At 42.2% G+C, this 19,970-nt stretch overlaps 1 protein-coding gene across 1 annotated transcript in view; it reads right to left on the reverse strand.

Moving 5' to 3' along the window:
• pole (polymerase (DNA directed), epsilon) overlaps window positions 1–19,970 on the reverse strand; it is a 139,624-nt gene that overhangs the window by 40,929 nt on the left and 78,725 nt on the right. Inside the window, exons 16-20 of the mRNA XM_068055486.1 lie at window positions 17,649–17,825; window positions 15,701–15,924; window positions 14,011–14,231; window positions 10,378–10,582; window positions 5,935–6,108 (exon numbers count right to left, since the gene is read on the reverse strand). Of these exons, the coding sequence (XP_067911587.1) occupies window positions 5,935–6,108; window positions 10,378–10,582; window positions 14,011–14,231; window positions 15,701–15,924; window positions 17,649–17,825 (1,001 nt within the window). The remainder of the gene's footprint in view (window positions 1–5,934; window positions 6,109–10,377; window positions 10,583–14,010; window positions 14,232–15,700; window positions 15,925–17,648; window positions 17,826–19,970) is intronic.

Genomic DNA, 19,970 nt, shown 5'->3' on the forward strand with positions numbered 1-19,970 from the left:
TACTTTGACGACACTTCTTTCCACCCAGCTTCTTGTAAAGGATTCAATTCCATTCTCCTGGTTTCTCCGTTGCATCTGTTCTGACGATGCCATCTATAAACCAGTGCTTCCGATAAGTCTTCCTTTTTCCTCAACTGAGCATTCCCCTCCTCTGTGGTTGACAGGGCTCTCGACCATGGCCGTTCCCTTTCCACAATTCTGCTCTCAACCCTTCCCCTCCCTCCCAGAATGGTAGAACCTTGCCCTCACCTTCTGCCTCACCAACCTCCATATCCAATAGATTATCGTCTGCCATTTCCAGCACCTCCAGCATGATGCTGTTGCCCAACACATCTTCCTTCTTCTCCTATTTCAGCAGTCCAAAGGGATCACTCCCTCCACGATGTCCTGGTCCACTGTTCAATCACCCGCAATACCTCCTTCCCTTTCCATACAAGCGCAGGAAATACAACACTTGCCCTTTAACCACCTCTCTTCCTACCATCCAGGACCCAAACACTCCTTCCAGGTGAAACAGTGATTTACTTGTTCTTTTAATTTAGTATACTGTATTTGCTGATTATGCGGGGTCTCTACACAGGGGAGACGAAAACGTAAATTGTGTAATTTCTTTGAACACTTTTGAAAAAGCACTTTACAGGCAACAGTCTCAACAATTTCAGATAATAACCTCCATTTCTTCAGACAGCAGTTGTTGGTAATGATCCTGCTATTCCCATTTACAGCACCTGTAAATCCAGCTTGTTTCTTTACTTGTCCCATTACCATCCCCTTCTGCCTTGCACCATCATTCCTTTTGTCTTTTGATCTCTCCTGCCTATCAAACCTTCCCTTTTGTTCTTGCCTCCTTCATCCTTTCCCTGCCTCTCTACCTGCTTAAATCTTGTTACATCTCTAATATTTTCAGTACTGTTGAAAGGTCATTGATGTGAAACATTAACTTTGTTTCTCTCCACACTGATGCTGCCTGACGTGCTGAGTATTTCACCATTTTGTGTTTTTATTTCAGATGAAATTTAGGATATTTCAGTACGAATGCAGTAACTTAAATGACTTATCAGATATTGAGTACACTGTGTATGCAAATATATGAAAATCTACAGCAGATATTACATATACAATAACATTTCGTATGCAAGTCACATTTTCATTCATAGGAGAGTGACTTAAAAGGTTTTACTGAAACAGCCACTGTTGGAGGTGAGACATATAATCAAGATTAAAAAAAAACATTTTGTAGATATAACATTCTTTTCAAATTTGAGTAAGGCAACATTAGTCTGATTGGAGATGGCCTTAAAAGATTCCCTAATGCACAAACAGCATCACAGTAACCATTTGGGTTAGATGCAAATACATCAAAGTTTCAGAAGTAGGATTTTTTTGAGGTTTTGATCTGCTTTCCAACAATACAAGGCTTTTACTGGCTTAGTCACAAATTTCTTGGAGTTATTTTGCAATGTTTACTTCGTGTATGAACTCATATACACAGGAGCAAGCACTTAGAGAGTGATAAGCAACCAGGTATAACAAACACTGGTGAAAGTCAGGTCTGATGGTTCACAGTTCTGTCAAAACTTAAATCAGAAAGTCCATCTTTAACATCTTTTTATGACACGTGTTTGAAAAATTTAAATTTGATTACTGCCAGGGGGGCAGAGTCTCCCAATTGCTTTCATCTCTCCACCAAATTGTTTTTCACATGTTGGACATTATACATTACTATCTGGTACACAGAATGCCAATTCAAAGCTTTATTCTTATACCATTTGATTCCAAAGCATATAGGAACCATCAACTACCTATTTAGCTCTGTAGGTAATGGGGTACCTTCCTTTCAGAAATACATGCTGACTTTTTTTTTTAAAACAATTATATTCTTCATTTTGTAATCTGATCTCTCAGCAAAAATTCTAGTATCTTGCCTACCACTGCCATTAAACTAACTGGCCTGAAGCTCTCTGGGTTAAGTTTTACCTCCCTTTTGAAAACAGAATTAGATTTGCTGTTCACCTCTGGCACTTTTCTTTTTGCACTGATTTTTTATATACATACACTAGGGCCTCTGCCATCACTGCTTACTTGATTTGAGTATCTGTGGATACATCCATTTTGACCTGGGGTCTTGTTCAACTAAAGTTTAGCTAGTTTGTCTGGTATCTCATTTCCTACTATCTTAATTGTTGTAATATATCTCTTGACTTCTACTGTTGTTTCCTCTTTGGCAGCCTCTTCAGTGACAACTGAGGCAAAGTATCTTGCCATTTTAGTACTGTCTCCTGTGAATTTATCTTGCTCATCCATTATTTTGTTCTTTGTGCAATCTATATTTTTCTCAACCATTATCTTAAACCTTACTATATTTGTGACCATTACTTCCTCTTGGGCCAACCATCAAGAAGATCACCCCCCTCAAATCTAAATCGGGGGACATAATCACTGACCAACGCAAACAGATGGACCGCTGGGTTGAGCACTACCTAGAACTGTACTCCAGGGAGAATGCTGTCACTGAGACTGCCCTCAATGCAGCCCAGCCTCTACCAGTCATGGATGAGCTGGACATACAGCCAACCAAATCGGAACTCAGTGATGCCATTGATTCCCTAGCCAGCGGAAAAGCCCCTGGGAAGGACAGCATTACCCCTGAAATAATCAAGAGTGCCAAGCCTGCTATACTCTCAGCACTACATGAACTGCTATGCCTGTGCTGGGACGAGGGAGCAGTACCCCAGGACATGCGCGATGCCAACATCATCACCCTCTATAAAAACAAAGGTGACCGCGGTGACTGCAACAACTACCGTGGAATCTCCCTGCTCAGCATAGTGGGGAAAGTCTTTGCTCGAGTCGCTCTGAACAGGCTCCAGAAGCTGGCCGAGCGCGTCTACCCTGAGGCACAGTGTGGCTTTCGTGCAGAGAGATCGACTATTGACATGCTGTTCTCCCTTCGTCAGATACAGGAGAAATGCCGTGAACAACAGATGCCCCTCTACATTGCTTTCATTGATCTCACCAAAGCCTTTGACCTCGTCAGCAGACGTGGTCTCTTCAGACTACTAGAAAAGATCGGATGTCCACCAAAGCTACTAAGTATCATCACCTCATTCCATGACAATATGAAAGGCACAATTCAACATGGTGGCTCCTCATCAGAGCCCTTTCCTATCCTGAGTGGTGTGAAACAGGGCTGTGTTCTCGCACCCACACTTTTTGGGATTTTCTTCTCCCTGCTGCTTTCACATGCGTTCAAATCCTCTGAAGAAGGAATTTTCCTCCACACAAGATCAGGGGGCAGGTTGTTCAACCTTGCCCGTCTAAGAGCGAAGTCCAAAGTACGGAAAGTCCTCATCAGAGAACTCCTCTTTGCTGACGATGCTGCTTTAACATCTCACACTGAAGAATGCCTGCAGAGTCTCATCGACAGGTTTGCGTCTGCCTGCAATGAATTTGGCCTAACCATCAGCCTCAAGAAAACGAACATCATGGGGCAGGATGTCAGAAATGCTCCATCCATCAATATTGGCGACCACGCTCTGGAAGTGGTTCAAGAGTTCACCTACCTAGGCTCAACTATCACCAGTAACCTGTCTCTAGATGCAGAAATCAACAAGCGCATGGGTAAGGCTTCCACTGCTATGTTCAGACTGGCCAAGAGAGTGTGGGAAAATGGCGCACTGACACGGAACACAAAAGTCCGAGTGTATCAGGCCTGTGTCCTCAGTACCTTGCTCTACGGCAGCGAGGCCTGGACAACGTATGCCAGCCAAGAGCGACGTCTCAATTCATTCCATCTTCGCTGCCTTCGGAGAATACTTGGCATCAGGTGGCAGGACTATATCTCCAACACAGAAGTCCTTGAAGCGGCCAACATCCCCAGCTTATACACACTACTGAGTCAGCGGCGCTTGAGATGGCTTGGCCATGTGAGCCGCATGGAAGATGGCAGGATCCCCAAAGACACATTGTACAGCGAGCTCGCCACTGGTATCAGACCCACCGGCCGTCCATGTCTCCGTTATAAAGACGTCTGCAAACGCGACATGAAATCGTGTGACATTGATCACAAGTCGTGGGAGTCAGTTGCCAGCATTCGCCAGAGCTGGCGGGCAGCCATAAAGACAGGGCTAAATTGTGGCGAGTCGAAGAGACTTAGTAGTTGGCAGGAAAAAAGACAGAGGCGCAAGGGGAGAGCCAACTGTGCAACAGCCCCAACAAACAAATTTCTCTGCAGCACCTGTGGAAGAGCCTGTCACTCCAGAATTGGCCTTTATAGCCACTCCAGGCGCTGCTTCACAAACCACTGACCACCTCCAGGCGCGTATCCATTGTCTCTCGAGATAAGGAGGCCCAAAAAGAAAAAAAAGAACTTCCTAGATATACTTCCACGTTTCTCATATCTGTCCTGGTTCATTGCCCATTCCCAAGTCTGATGGTGTTTGCTATCTTGTTCAACTTCTTAAATATTGGGTCAGAAAGGAGTCTTGTGCACAGCAAGCCAACATAATCCTTTTAACACAAAAACAAGAAATGCTGGAATCACTCAGCAGGTCTGGCAGCATAATCCTTTTAACTTTGTTAAACTATGGAAGAAACCTTTTGATTTCTTGTACTCCAGCTGTGAATTTCAAAAGTAATGGAAAGGAATACATACTCCAAGCAGTTTGCTCTCTGCTCACTACAGCCATCAAACTAGGGCCTAGAAATTCTTACATTGGTAGATTGAAGCTTGTGTATAAGTGATGCTACAGGTTCTGGTTCAGGTTTAGTATTACTAAGACAGTGGCAAAGTGGTCTTTTTATTCTTCTACCCAAGGAGATTGACGTTAGAAGCTTTATAATCAGGTGAAATCTGCTGAATTAATTTTCCACTACTATTTGCTTTTCCCCTTAATAAAGCTGATTTTCAGTTAAAGCTGCAGTCTAAGTCACATGATATGAAGTTTTTTTTAAAAAAACTACCCAAAAGATACTTTTAATTCCACAAAGCTATGCTAGTAATGAAGGTTTTTGTTTGAGCCTTGGCCAATATGACATTACCAGATATTGTGCACATAGTCACTTTGGATCATTGGGAGCCAAGGCTTGCTTATGGAGTTGTATTTAGCAATAAGCATGAAAGAAACAGAGTAAACTCAAAAAATCAATATGGTCCTCGCTAGAAAGGCTCCATCTTGTGATTATATATCCGCACTATAAAAAACAGCAATCACATCAAAAATAAAATTTAACAGTGCAAAAGAAATCAGAGATTCAATTACAGGCTTAAATATTTCATTATGAAACTTACACTCTAATTAATTAAAAAAATCAACATGCTTGTTAAGAGGCAAAAGAACAATGAGTTTTTCTTACAACTGAACTCTAACCCCATTCTTCAATTTCCTGACCTTTCTGACATCATTCTAACTTTAGTTTTGATGATGTGAAACGAACCACCAGCTTGCGCCTTACCTAACAGCAGGAGAATGCCCCTTTAGAGAATAGCATTAGTTGCAAATAGTTATGACACAGATGATCTTTCTTTATATACCTGTTCCTATTTGTACAACATTGGCATATAATAGCATTTGTAAGTCAGACAAACATCTAAAGGATTGTTGCTGTTTCTGATGTGGCCACATATGCTTCAAGTGCCAGGGCAGTGCAAGAATTAATTCACTTTCGTCAACCACACCTTTGTTAACACATGAGAGTACAGGAACCTTCTGAAACATTTATCCTGCTCTCTTACTAGACATTTAGAGAGAAAACCGAGTATGCACTCAGTGACAGCTTAAAAGCAAACTTGCCAAATTTTAAGGAATGAATGTGCTGATACACTAAAAATATCACAAAGGCATCTACATCCTACAGGAAATACAGACTGGTTTCACAAGGTGCTTATACTTTATTCTAAGCACCCATTCTCATACACCTTTTTAAAAAACTTACTGAAGAAACAGCTTCTTCATCATGTTGTGGAGAATACGGTGTAGTGCAGGGTCATACAGCAGTGATGAAGGAGAGCGCAGCCAACGGTAAAAGTGCATCACTTGGTTATCAGCATACACATTCTGATAGTGGGTGATCTCCTTCACCCAGCCAACAACCATACTTTTCAAAATTCTGGAACAACAGGAACATACTCATGAGCAATAAAATAATAGTTTAAGGAGGGACAGTAATAAAATTTGATCACTGTGCTCACATAGCATCACAGGCCTCATCCTCCATGTTGAGCTATGCTACAGTAAGAAATTACCAACTGGTAGCTGAGTGGTTGGGGCAAATAAAAAGTTATGATGGTGCTAGTGTGAGCTTCTTGCTAACCTGCTCCGTGTATCACTGGAAGAGAGTCAGAGAAGGAACCCACCTGCCCAGTCAACTGCAGAAAAAAAGCTGCAGTGCCCAATAGAAAGTTTACAACAGGCAACAGCTATGCCCAACTTACAGCGACGTTCCTTCCTGGCAGTATAGAGCTGCACAGTTATGGCAAATGCTTCACAACCTAGTGTGAGGAAGAACTATACCAAGTTGAGAGCTGGGGCCCAGTACCTTGAAACAAATTAAAATCTTTAGTGCTTCTGTAGTAACTCACAGGAGAGGAAAAAAACTTGCATGAAACATATTTGTGTATTGCTGCAAACAGACATTTTGTCGAAGCTTTTCGTCTTGCACTCATCAGGATAATTTGCAAGAATATCAATGTAAGGCAAAGCAACAAATTTATACTGTATGAGAAGAGAGTGCTGATTAGTTGGCAAGCGGACTCTGGTTGGTAGAGGCATTGCCTTGGAGAATGCATCAGTGACTGACAGTTAACTGCCAAGCTTGGTTTGAAATTTAAACCAGGCAGCTTGACTCTGATCGGTCAAGGCACTGCCCTGAGGAATGAACTAGTGAATGGCTGTCACTTATTTTGTTTAGCTGATACACAATGTGTATCCACGTTCTTTCTGTCTCCAAAGAACAGGGCCCTGTGTATTAATACATGTAGCTTCCAGTACGCACAAATGTGCCACACTGTGAGCCCGACCTACAATCTTAAATTGGGTGTCAGCGAAATTCTTAGCATAACAGAATTATTTAGCAAATGTTGTCCAGTCGCGGAATCACATCTAATGTTGGACACTGTGTTTTACAAGCACAGGCTGGTTGGATACGGCCTGTACCTTGCCCGTTGCGAACAGAAGGGACTTGCTGTTTGATACGATTGGCCAGTCTTTGAGACGTATGGCCTATATACGGAGCATTACACTGGCATTGAAATTCACATATCACATTACTCATTTGTGTGATAGGCAGCACGTCTTTTTGGCTTGACGGCAGCATCCTTTTAGTGGCGAACACCACACGTGTTTCTACTACATAGTAGCAGCGTGGAACAGCTAGCTTCATCTGTTGCTCAAATTGTTGGGATACATTACCTTTCCGGGGTAATCTGAGGTAGACTGGGTACTTTTCAGGGCCAGAAATAATGGCCTTAGGCCTGTTCATAAGTTTGCACGATATAAAGCGAGTAATGATCTGATCAGGATAGCTATTGTCACGCAGGATACCTTTGTTTCGCCTTATTTCAGCATCAAGCTTGCAGGGTGAGCAAATGGCTCGGGCTCTATTTACGAAGTTGCTGATTAGGCCAATCTTATAGAGCGTGGAACTGTAAGAATCCCAAAGCATGTATTGACCAGTGAAGGTAAGCTTGGGTTAGACCGTGGTAAAGAACCCCCTAGCAGATTTCTCAACTAGTACGTCAAGGAAAGGGAGCTCATTTAACTACTCCATTTCGAAGGTGAATTTGAGCACAGGATCGAGCCCATTAATACGTGTAAGGAAATTACTGCATGCAGCTGTGGATTCAAATATAGCAAATGTAACATCTACGTATTGGAAAAATGCAAGAAGTAGAAGGTTAGGTGTTATTCCCTCGAAGACATGTTTCTCATGGAACCCAACAAAGATGTTTGCGAGAGCTGGGCCTAGAGGGGATCCCATGGCAACACCATCTATTTGGGCATACATGGTGTTGGTAAAACTGAACTCAACTGTGCAAGTTGCCGAGTTCATAAGTTCAATGAATACTGATTCACGCAATGGTGGTGGGTCTAGTGCTGCAGCACAAATATCTTTGGCTTCCTTAAGTGGTATATTGGTGAACAGGCTAGCAATGTCAAATGAGCACACGGATATGGCATTGCTATCGATATGCAAGTCCTGTATGGTCTTCGCAAATGTGAAGGAATCCTTCACCGTGTACGTGGAGAACTTGCTCAAAACTGGTTGTAACAATTCGCCTAACCTAATAATTAATACACAGGGCTCCAAACGAACATGTACAAACATTGCGCCTGTTTCAACTAAACAAAATAGGTGACAGCCATTTGCTGGTTCATTTCTCAGGGCAATGTGTTGACCAGAGTCAAGCTACCTGGTTTAAATTTCGAACAAAGCTTGGCAGTTAACGGTCAGTCACCATAAACTGGTGCATTCTCCATGGCAACACCTCTACCAATCAGAGTTTACTTGCCAACCAATCAGCACTCTCTTCTCATGCAGTATAAGTTGTTGTTTTCCCTTACATTGGTTATTCTTGCAGATTGTCCTGATGAGTGCAAGACGAAAAGCTTCGACAACATGTTTCTATTTTCAGCAATACTCAAATTCATTGAACTAATGAACTCGGCAACTCGCGCAGTTGAGTTCAGTTTTACCGACACCATGTATGCCCAAATAGATGTTGTTGCCATGGGATCCCCTTTAGACCCAGCTCTCGTAAACATCTTTGTTAGGCTGCAAGAGAAACGCGTCTGAGGGAATGACACCTAACCTACTACCTCTTGCATATTTCTGATATGTAGATGATACGTTTGCTATATTTGAATCCGCAGCTGCATGTAATAATTTCCTTACATGTCTTAATGGGCTCGATCCTGTGCTCAAATTCACCTTTGAAATGGAGCAGTCAAATGAGCTCCTTTCCTTGATGAGAAATCTGCTAGGGGGTTCTCTACCATTGTCTACCGCAAACCTACCTTCACTGGTCAATACACGCATTGGGATTCTTACAGTTCCATGTGCGATAAGATTGACCTAATCGGTAACCTCGTAAATAGGGCCCGAGCCATTTGCTCACCATGTGAGCTTGATGCTGAAATCGGGTGAATCAACGGCATCCTGCGTGACAATGGCTACCCTGAACACATCATTTCGCGCTGTACATTGCGCAAACTTATGAATGGGCCTAAGGCTGTCATTTTCAGCCCTGAAAAGTGCCCAGTCATGTATCCCAAAAATTTGAACAACAGGTGAAGCTAGCTGCGTCATGCTGCTACTATGCAGTAGCAACACGTGTGGTGTTCGCCACTAACAGAATGCTGCCGTCAAGCCAAAAAGACGTGCTGCCTATCACACAAATGAGTGATTTGATATATGAATTTCAATGCCAATATGATGCTAGGTACATCGGCCGTATGTCCCAAAGACTGGTGGATCGTATCAAACAACATGTTCCTTCTGCTGTTCGCAATGGGCACGGTACAGGCTGTACCCAACCAGCCCCTGCTTGCAAAACTCAAAATGTGTCCAACATTTGATGTGATTTCGTGATTGGACAACATTTGCTAAATAATCCGCAGTGTGCTCAGAATTTCGCTGACAACCAATTTAAGATAGTCGGGCTTGCAGTATGGTGCATTTGCACGTACTGGAAGCTACATATATTAATACATAGGGCCCTGTTCTTTGCAGACAGAAAAAGCATGTACACACATTGCGCCTGTTTCAGCTAAACAAAATAAGTGACAACCATTCACTGGTTCATTCCTCAGGGCAATCAGAGCCTGGTTTAAATTTCAAACAAAACTTGGCAGTTAACGGTCAGTCACCATGAATTAGTGCATTCTCCATGGCAAAGCCTCCACCAGAGTCCACTTGCCAACCAATCAGCGCTCTCTTCTCATACAGTATAAATTTATTGCTTTCCCTTACATTGGTATTCTTGCGAAATTGGCCTGATGAGCGTAAGACGAAAAGCTTCGACAAAATGTCTGTTTTCAGCAAAACTCAGGTGCTGTACTACCAAACGACTATTCGTAAACATATTTGTCTCAAATTTTTACTTCTTTCTCTGTCAACTTGTAGGCCAGTGTGGATAGGGAATAGAAGGCCTACATTACATCCACACATAAATTAGTATTTTAGTGAACAGCTTTCGTCATTTACCTTTCAACAAATTCATACCAAGAGTACCAATTTACTTAAAAAGATGTCTGAATTATTAAAATTTCTGCAAATTAGCTCTTTGAACCAAACGATTATCAGATTGATTAGTGCCGAAACCCTGATGAAGGGTTCCAGTGAATCTGCTGACAACCTCCCCTCTCCCCAAACAAATACCTGAATGTGTTGGAGCACAACGCCGCCTCATCATAGCTCGCAAGTGCATTAACTGCCTGGTTACCAGCCATCATGTCTTCGAGCGAAGTTTGCTGGATAACATCGAAGCTGACACCAATACTGGATGCTCCCTCCATATCGTTAATGTGATGGGACTGAAGGATGGTATTCACAGCCAGGCTCTGAATATCCAGCTCCACAGAAACTAAAAGGAGAGAATTGTTTTTAAAGGATACTAATAAAGAGCAAAAGTATATCAATATTTAAAATTTCACAAAATTCATAATAGTGACTGAATCCTATTATATGAATTAAAATTAACTAAACAACATTTTGAGAAGGCTTGTTGCACACTTATCAGCCAGCTGAAGAGCAAGAACATAAGGAATAGGAGCAGGAGTAGGCCATTCAGCCCCTCAAGCCTGCCCTGCCATTCAATAAGATCATGGCTGATCTGCCCCAGACCTCAACTCCTCTTTCGTGCCAGCTCCTCATAGCCCTCAACTCCCTGATATTTCAAAAATCTATCTACCTCCTCTTTAAACACTTTCAGTGATCTAGCCTCCACAACTCTCTGGGGTAAAGAATTCCAAACATTCACTACCCTCAGAGAAGAAATTCTTTCACATCTCAGTTTTAAATGAGTGTCCCCTTATTCTGTAACTATGTCCCCTAGTTCGAGACTCCCCCACTAGTGGAAACATCTCCTCACCATCCACCCTGGCAAGCCCCCTCAGAATCTCGTACGTTTCAATAAGATCACCCCACATTCTTCTAAACTCTAATGAATAAAGGCCTAACCTGTTTAGCTGTTCTTGATAAGCCAACCCCTTCATCCCAGGAATCAGCCTAGTGAATCTCTTTTGAACTGCCTCCAACGTCAGTATATCCTTTCTTAAATATGGGGACCAAAACCGCAGTACTCCAGGTGCAGCCTCACCAACATACTGTACAGTTGTAACAAGACTTCCCCATTTTTAAACTCCAACTCCCTAGCAATAAAAGCCAAAATTCCATTTGCCTCAATTACTTGCATGCTCACTTTTTGTGTTTCATGCACAAGAACACCTAGATCCCTCGGTGCTGCACTTTTTTGGAGTCTCTCTCCATTTAAATAATAGTCTGCCTTTTGATTCTTCCTACCAAAGTGCATGACCTCACACTTTCTTACATTAAACTCCATCTGCCAAGTTTTTGCCCACTCACTCAACCTATCTATATCCTCTTGCAGATTCCTCAAGTCCTCATCACAACATGCCCTCCCACCTATTTTTGTATTGTCAGCAAATTTGGATATATTACACTCTGCCCCCTCCTCCAAGTCATTAATATAGATAGTAAATATTTGAGGCCCTAGGACTGATCCTTATGGCACTCCACTAGTTACGCCTTTCCAACCTGAAAAAGACCCATTAATCCCGACTCTGTCTTCTGTGAGTTAACCAATCCTCAATCCATGCTAATACATTACCCCCAATACCGTGAGCTGCTATCTTGTGCAATAATCTTTTATGTGGCGCCTTATCGAATACCTTCTGGAAATCTAAATACACTACATCTACTGGTTCCCCTTTATCAATTCTGCTTTTTGAGTGGCAATGTGGAGGCCACCAGCCCTCAGTGCCAGGAAATACATAGCCTGATGATGCCTATAGAGGGAAAAAATAGTCACGGTGGTGAAGGATAATATTTCAGACTCTTTTAAGAAGAGTCGACAAAGGACCAGTTAATATTTAGAGATAAATAGTTACAATATCACAAAACTGCAAACAATAATGAAATCACATGAAGTATCCATGGTCCAATTTTGGGTAGCAAACCAGGGGCCAACATGAATTTGATAATTCCTTTTGGCAATTCTGCGAAAGAAATGGCAATGAGGTGTCCAATTGTGATGAGTAATTTGTATTACACAGGCACCTGAGCTGCATATACAGGAGTTATGCTACTGGAAGAGTAATCCAGAGGCCTGGACAAATATCTGGAAACATGAGGGCTGAATTTTTATAGCTGAGCTCCCAAGACAGCACGGCGTACGTGCGAGATGTGTACCATGCAGCTGCTGTGATATTTCGCACAGCGGCTCATTAACAAGGAGGAGGCAGAAAGCCCCGGATGACGTAGCAGGGGCATGCACTCCGTCCGCTTTTCAAGGGCTTCAGGCCTTCAGTTGTATTTAAATATTTAAAGGCACAGGTTTGCAAAACAATTAAAATTCAACACCTCCAATCCTGCAATGACTAATCAGTTCATTATTTTTCTTCTCCCACCCCCCCACAAAAAATTTAATTCTTGATCCCCAAGTTTCCCCCCAGCCTTTCTGTACTTTGACCTTCAACCAATCACATTCATTTTTGCTGCAAGCACCCCACCCCACTCTCGCCCTGAAAACTTCACTCCTCCCCCACTTCCCACTAGTCTTCCGCCTCGGATCTCCAAACGGCAACCGGCCAGAACATCGGCATGGGACGGCCGTCGCAGAAAGGCAGGTAATTATTCACTTATCACTTATTTAAATGTTAACAAAGTTTTTTTTCACCGACCAGCAGGGGAGTTGCCTTGAGGCCTCACCACCGCTGGTAAAGTGGGGCGGGGCCTTCCCGGTGCCAAGGCCCGTGGCGGGCCTATCCCAGAGGTATTTTCCGGACCCCCACCCGCCACGGCTCTCGACGTCAGGCAGCTGGTAAAATTCAGTCCATGAGTTCAAATCCCACTACAACAGCTAGGAAATTTAAAATTCAATTAATTAAATAAATTCTGGAATAACTGCTAGTATCAGTAATGGTGACAATGAAACTACCTGACTGCAGCAAAAACTCATCTGGCTCACTAAAGTCCTTTAGGGAAAGAAGTCTGTCGTCCTTACCTGGTCTGGCCTATCTGTGACCCACAAGCGGTTGTAACTTAACTGCCCTCTGAAATAACCTAGCAAGGCATTCAGCTACATTCAAGAAGGTGGCTCACCACCACCTGCTCAAGGTAATTAGGATTGGGCAACAAACGCTGGCGTTACCAGCGACATCCACATCCCAAGAAGGAATTTTTTTCAAAAATCTCTAAAATGCCTCTGCGACATTTGAATTTTCATCAAATCAGAACTAAAACTGCATTTCTTCTTAGGTCACAAAGATTAAACTTCCTTTGCATGTAGATAGTGAGAGATCAAACAGGATCATTACTATTCTCAGACCCAGACCAACTTGAAATCCTGAATAAGATGGGTGAATGAACCTACACTGAATCTCACGTCTAAACATATTTCCCCTGATTACTGCTACTCTTATCCTTTGTGCAGTGATTTTACTTCAGTATGCTGTGGTTGTTGTGCAGGAACAACTACCCAATAAAACAAATTAGAAAGGTGCAAAATGTATTCCAACCCTGTAAGCACCTGCAAGCCATGTAGCTTTGCCTATTCAAATGCAGTTTTTCATCCTGGTTTGAATTTTTTCTGCTATTCTTCGTGCTACATTTAATTTTTTTCTCCCATTCAAATTCTTTTATTGGTCCCTGCTTTAGTGAAAGGGGGAGGAAAAGATAGCCAACAATCTGCAGCTTTCAACAACCTAAAAGAAAAGGGTGCTATTAACCTTACAAGGAAGTATTTGGGCTGCTAGACAGCAGCCCACATACCTGTAGAGTAACACCCAGGATTATTAATCTCAACCGTTGACCTCTCGTCAAATTCCATCACTAGACGATTATCATCTGCCTCTTTCCCTCCCAGATCAGGCCGAGATGTTGGGGAAAGCCACAAAAGATGGTTGTGTCGTCTAAGATGTCTGGAAAAGAAGAGGTCTGATCCAAAGGTTGAGATGTCATCTGGAAGATTTCCAATGGGAATGTGGTAATATCTGGAAAGAAATCATATAGTTAGTATTAAAGAACATTTGTTTCCTACCTGGCAATTTACTAAAACAGTCTTCAATGCTCTTATTTTATTTTCCTTTCCATTTCAGAGATTTTTCTGATGCAGTGAACATGTGCCATGCAAATATCTTCAGCCAAAGAGACAGAATATGATCTAATCTGATTCAATCAGTGTCAGATAGTCACCTTGGGGTTTGCACAAGAAATATAGTCATAGAGTCAGAGTCATTTACAGCACAGAAGGAGACTATTTGGCCGAGTGAGTCCATGCCTGCTCTCCACGGAGCTATGCAGGCAGACCCACTCCCTGGCTCAATCTCTGTAACGTGAGTGGATTTTTCCCTTTTTAATGATTTTCCTCCAATTTAAAGTTTTTGAAATTTACCCTCTCAACTTTGAAAAATATTTCTCTGCTGCTGGTATGTCCCTGTACAATGCACCTCCAGCCAAGAGGGTTATTGAGGAACTTTCTCCAAGACGTCTGCCAAGGTTACTATATATAACTGGAAATTGGAGGCTTTCAAGAGCAACCTAGGATTACATTTTCTCAGATTTTCTCAAACGCAAGGACAAGACAGCCAAATTTGTGTCAATGATCAAGGATTAAATGCCACCAATGCATGACAGGTTCCAGCTGGTCTTTCCCTCCAATCTTCTCTGCTTTTCTCCTGCAGGCACAAATTGGAGTATAGTAACTCCATATAGGGCGGCACAGTGGCGCAGTGGTTAGCACTGCAGCCTCACAGCTCCAGGGACCCAGGTTCGATTCCAGGTACTGCCTGTGTGGAGTTTGCAAGTTCTCCCTGTGTCTGCGTGGGTTTTCTCCGGGTGCTCCGGTTTCCTCCCACAAGCCAAAAGACTTGCAGGTTGATAGGTAAAATTGGCCATTATAAATTGTCACTAGTATAGGTAGGTGGTAGGGAAATATAGGGACAGGTGGGGATGTTTGGTAGGAATATGGGATTAGTGTAGGATTAGTATAAATGGGTGGTTGATGTTCGGCACAGACTCGGTGGGCCGAAGGGCCTGTTTCAGTGCTGTATCTCTAATCTAATCTAACTTACCACGTGGCCATTCGTGTTAGTTGTGACAGAATGTCAGCAAGCAATTCCATGGAGCAGGTGCAATAGCGTAGAGCAATCATATCCTTATGCAACAGCTACACACCTACACATTCCAGCACAGGTTGCTGGATGGGTAAGCAAGAGTAGAATCCCTGGTTGATTTTCTTTCCCCTCCCTAATCTGGAGATGCTGTGACAAATTGTAGTCCCTACTACTGCTGCCCTACCTAAGTCAGCACAGACCAAAGATCTCCTTTACCAGCATGGTATTGGGTCGTGAACTTACCCAAGTTCACTGCTGAGCCATTGGAAGAGCTTGGCAGTAACCACATCAATTTCACAGGCATGTTGTATTGCCTATCCATTTTCAGAAGCTAAAAATATTCCTACCTGGCCATCTCAAAAGCTTTCGACAAAATGCTATCCAGGCTGAGGTAGTGTCTGATCATTTTACGCACACCATGACGCTGCCAGTCCAATACACCATAACTAATGTCATCATTTACATGAACAGGAACCAATGGAAACTCATCCAGAACTGGCATTCCGTTGGTCAGCCTCTTCAGGTCCCACTTTGATTGTACAGCTATGAGAGTTGGACCTCTTCTTTCATCCTTAAAAAAAAACAAATCAAAATCAATCAGCTTCCTTCCACTCCTATATAGATTGCTGCACTTTAAATGGAATAGGCTTAGGATCAAATGAAACACTGTTTACAGAAGTTATGAAAGATTAATCTTTAATTGCCTCCCATTCCAATGTTTTGTAACTGATACAGCACGGAGATAGAACAGCATGTTACATTTTGCCAAATTCATTCTATGATTCTATCCTACAATTTGCAAGCTACATACCTAGGGGCACTGCAAACCCTGTAATGCTAAGGGAAGACCAAAATAAATCACAACTGACAGATGAAGGTGTTATAGCCAAATGACTAGTGCCACATCCTGCCAACTTTTGCAATCTACAGGCAGTAAAGAACATGCAGACAGATGGATGTTATTGAGCAATTAGCACAGGACATACACTCAATTTTGCCAGCTGCAAATCTCTAAAGGTGAAGGGGGGGGGGGGAAGGGGGGAGTGGGAGACACCCAGAACAGGAGGGTGGAAATATATTGTCCTGATCTTATTGCAGCAGCACCCAAGTAAGTAAAGTTACCACACTAAGCAAAGGAAGTCACAAGGTTACAATTATATGGACAATGCACAAATACATATGGATAATAATCTAATAGATCCAAACTGCACAAGGCAAAAAAAAAATCAAACTGATCTAAATCGGTATCTATCCTAGAAAACTATTCTTCTCCATGCACTTGTCAATTTGTAAAGCAGATGTAATATTTATTTTTATTTATTAATAAACTGTTAGCTTTGGATAAGAAATTATTTGACCAATATACATATGTCTATTAAATACAACACAACACTTCTACTTTCCACAGCTAAAACCTGATAGTTATAACAGTAAAATACTAATAGGTAGCGTTGCATTGCAGACTTACTATTTCAAAGCGTGCTCCTGTATGTACAGTGCAAGTCCACTAGTTTACATACGATGTACAAAATGCATTGCGGCAACTCAACAAGCCTTTGGCAGCACCTCCCAAACCTGCCACCTCTACCATCTAGTAAGACACGGGCAGCAGGCACAGGGAAGACTACCACCTCCAAGTACCCCACCAAGACACACCACCCTGGATTGGAAATATATCGACGATACTTCATCATCACTAGGTCAAAATCCTGAAGCTCCCTACGCAACACCACTGCGGGAGTACCTTCACCACACACAGTTTTTATAAGGGGCAGCTCACCACCACCTTCTTAAGGGTAACAAATATTGACCTTGCAAGCACACTCACATTCCATGAATGAGATTTTAAAAAGTTTTATAACTTTGACAAAAAAATTAAAATACTATGACAGTTTAAAATAGTTCCTACTGAACAGAATCCACATCTAGTAGGTGGACTACCACTCACAGCTGCCAAATTCTAATGTTACACTCTTAATTCAATATAAAATTACTCCAGTTCAAAGCTCATAGTGCAATTTCTACTCAGTCTTAATAATTGATGCTCAGTTTAAAAAAGAAATCACACAAAACAAATGTATTTAAAATGCCTGATCATACACACACACACACGTATATGTAAAAAAGGAAGTGTGTTTTTCCATTTATCTCTGCAAGCTATTTAAAATAGGAAGCCCCAAAAGTGAGAAAGAAAACCTACTTTTAACAGCAAGTCATGCCTTATTCTTCCAACACACCTTCCCAATAAAGGAAGCCATTTCAAAAATAGCTTTCCAAAGGGAATTGGATATATACCTTGTAGCTCAGCAGAAGCCGCTGAATTGCTCTGTAGACTAATTTTGGGTCCTTTTCTGCCCGGACTTCAAATGTGTGCTTATCAGGTGGCAGCAGTTCTTCATCCAATTTCTCCAGCATTGCGGTGCGCTCGGTTGCATACAGGTTATTCAAATTTGGCATCTGATTACTGCGCACCTACAGGGAGATAAAAACAAAGACATTTGGAACAGCAAACAAAACTGTACGAAACCTTTTTGTTTCCCAAGAGATCATGCTATTTCAAACCATCAACTGTGGTTATTTAGAAATAAATGTCCTGTTAAATCAGTGAAAAACATGAGCTAGAGAACTACAATTGAGATAAATTCAAAAATGTGAGAGAATTATCAGAGGATTGTTGTACGATTTAAAATCAGTAGTCAGTCACTAACTGATGTCCTCTATCTCCTGCAAAACCCAAAAGCTATTAATTGGGTTACATAATAGGTAGAATGCCATATGTTATAACTTTCATATTTCAATCAAGACTCATTTTCAAAACATCAACATGCTGCCCATAAAATTCTCACTCCATTTGAGAATGATACAGATTTGACCTAGTCCAAAATTTAAATTTGTTAAATCAATAAATGTTTGTGTAGTTTTCCACCTTCACGAAGTGCCGGACCAGCTGATTGTTCATGGGAAACTTTGTGCTCAAGAAGTGAAAAGCGCACTAGAATCATCAAGTAGAAAAGGAGACCGTTTGACTCATCCTGCCTGTGCCAGCTCTTTGAAAGAGCTACCAATCCCACACCATGCTCTTTCCCCAAGGCCCTGCAGTTTTTTTTCTTTTGAGTATATATCCAATTCCCTTCGAAAAGCCATTACTGAAACTGCCTCCTCACCCTTTCAGGCAATGCATTCCAGATCATAACTCACTGAGGTAAAAATTCTCGACACTGTGGCCTCTGGAACCTGACTGTCCGGTCATTGGGAACAGTTTCTCTCCCATCTAATTTATCAAAATTTTGGAACACTTACATGAGGAAAAGGAACTACTTTTCAGAAAACAACTGACTGCAATAAGCACTCCCTGGTCAAATGCAGCACAGAACATCTTTATTTGTTTTAGCATCTTGTTTCAAAACCTTTTGCATCAATGTGACATTTTCCACACCAGCAGCTCTGTGGCCCCTCAGAGTAAATTGCCAATTTTGTGCTAATTAGTACCAATTTAATAGCAATTTTGTACTGGGACCCAAATAGCAGCCACCTGTGTCAAAACACTAAAGCAGGTTAGCTACTTTGTCATGCTGCAACAAAGTGAGTGGCTGAGGAGTCCAGCTTCCAAGTAATCTCTGATTGCCAATGTGGCGCAGGGTCAGGTGATGAAGCCCATGTAATAGTAACTCTTGACAGCGGATGTACTTTTCTCTGAGTTCTCATCTCTTTCTCCTATCTTGTCGCAGCTCAGCCCTCCAGTGTGGCCTGTTCGCTACATTTTCCCAGCTTGTAGTGTTGGTGATAAAGGTTTTCGAGTTCCTCTTGCAAACATCTTTGAATCTGCGTCAAGGTAACCCTAGCAGTCTTGAAACACGTGAAAATTCTTGATACAAGAAGTGCTTTGGAATACATTCAACTTCCATCCAAAGTAGATGACAGTGTCTCCAGAGGCATCTATGTTTGACATGACTATTCGACTTAGCAACTTAACTTCCTTAAGTACTTTGATGTTATCATCTTCCCACTTGAAATTTTATATACAGCAAGGACAGGAGGTACAGGAAGAGTTAAGTCTTTCATGCCTGGTGTAGGGGGCCTAGATCTTGTTGTCATACAGCGTTGTGGTAAGCACGCACATTTCATACAGCCATATCTTGCTGCTCACTTCTAATTTCCTATTATTCCACATATGCTGTGACAATTAGTCAACCGTGGATGCTGCTGTTCCGAGATATGAATTGAGCTAGTCACCGAGAGATAAGTCATCGGCTAAAAGTTGATTCGATGCTGCAGAGCCTTTGTTCAACTTCTTACATGGTGCTAACCATTGAAACTTCTGGTGCAGTCTGCACACATGAAGCTGAATTTCCAAGACAGTGCATCGCACAGGCAAAACGTGTGCAGCAGAACCGCTGCGATATTTTGAGCGGCGGCTCATTAACATGGAGGGAGCTGACCACCCGCCCCCAATGATGTAGGGGAGGTGGGCGCTCAGGCCCCGGCAACGGCATCTGGCACCACGGCGCAGACGCCATTTTTAAATGGCTTCAGGTCCTTCCGTTTCATTTTACTGTTTAAAGTGACAGGTTGCTAAAACAAAATTTAAATAAAATGTTATTCACACTTCCAGTTTCC

This window comes from Heterodontus francisci, chromosome 23 (genome assembly GCF_036365525.1).
Source record: "Heterodontus francisci isolate sHetFra1 chromosome 23, sHetFra1.hap1, whole genome shotgun sequence".
NCBI lineage: Eukaryota > Metazoa > Chordata > Chondrichthyes > Heterodontiformes > Heterodontidae > Heterodontus > Heterodontus francisci.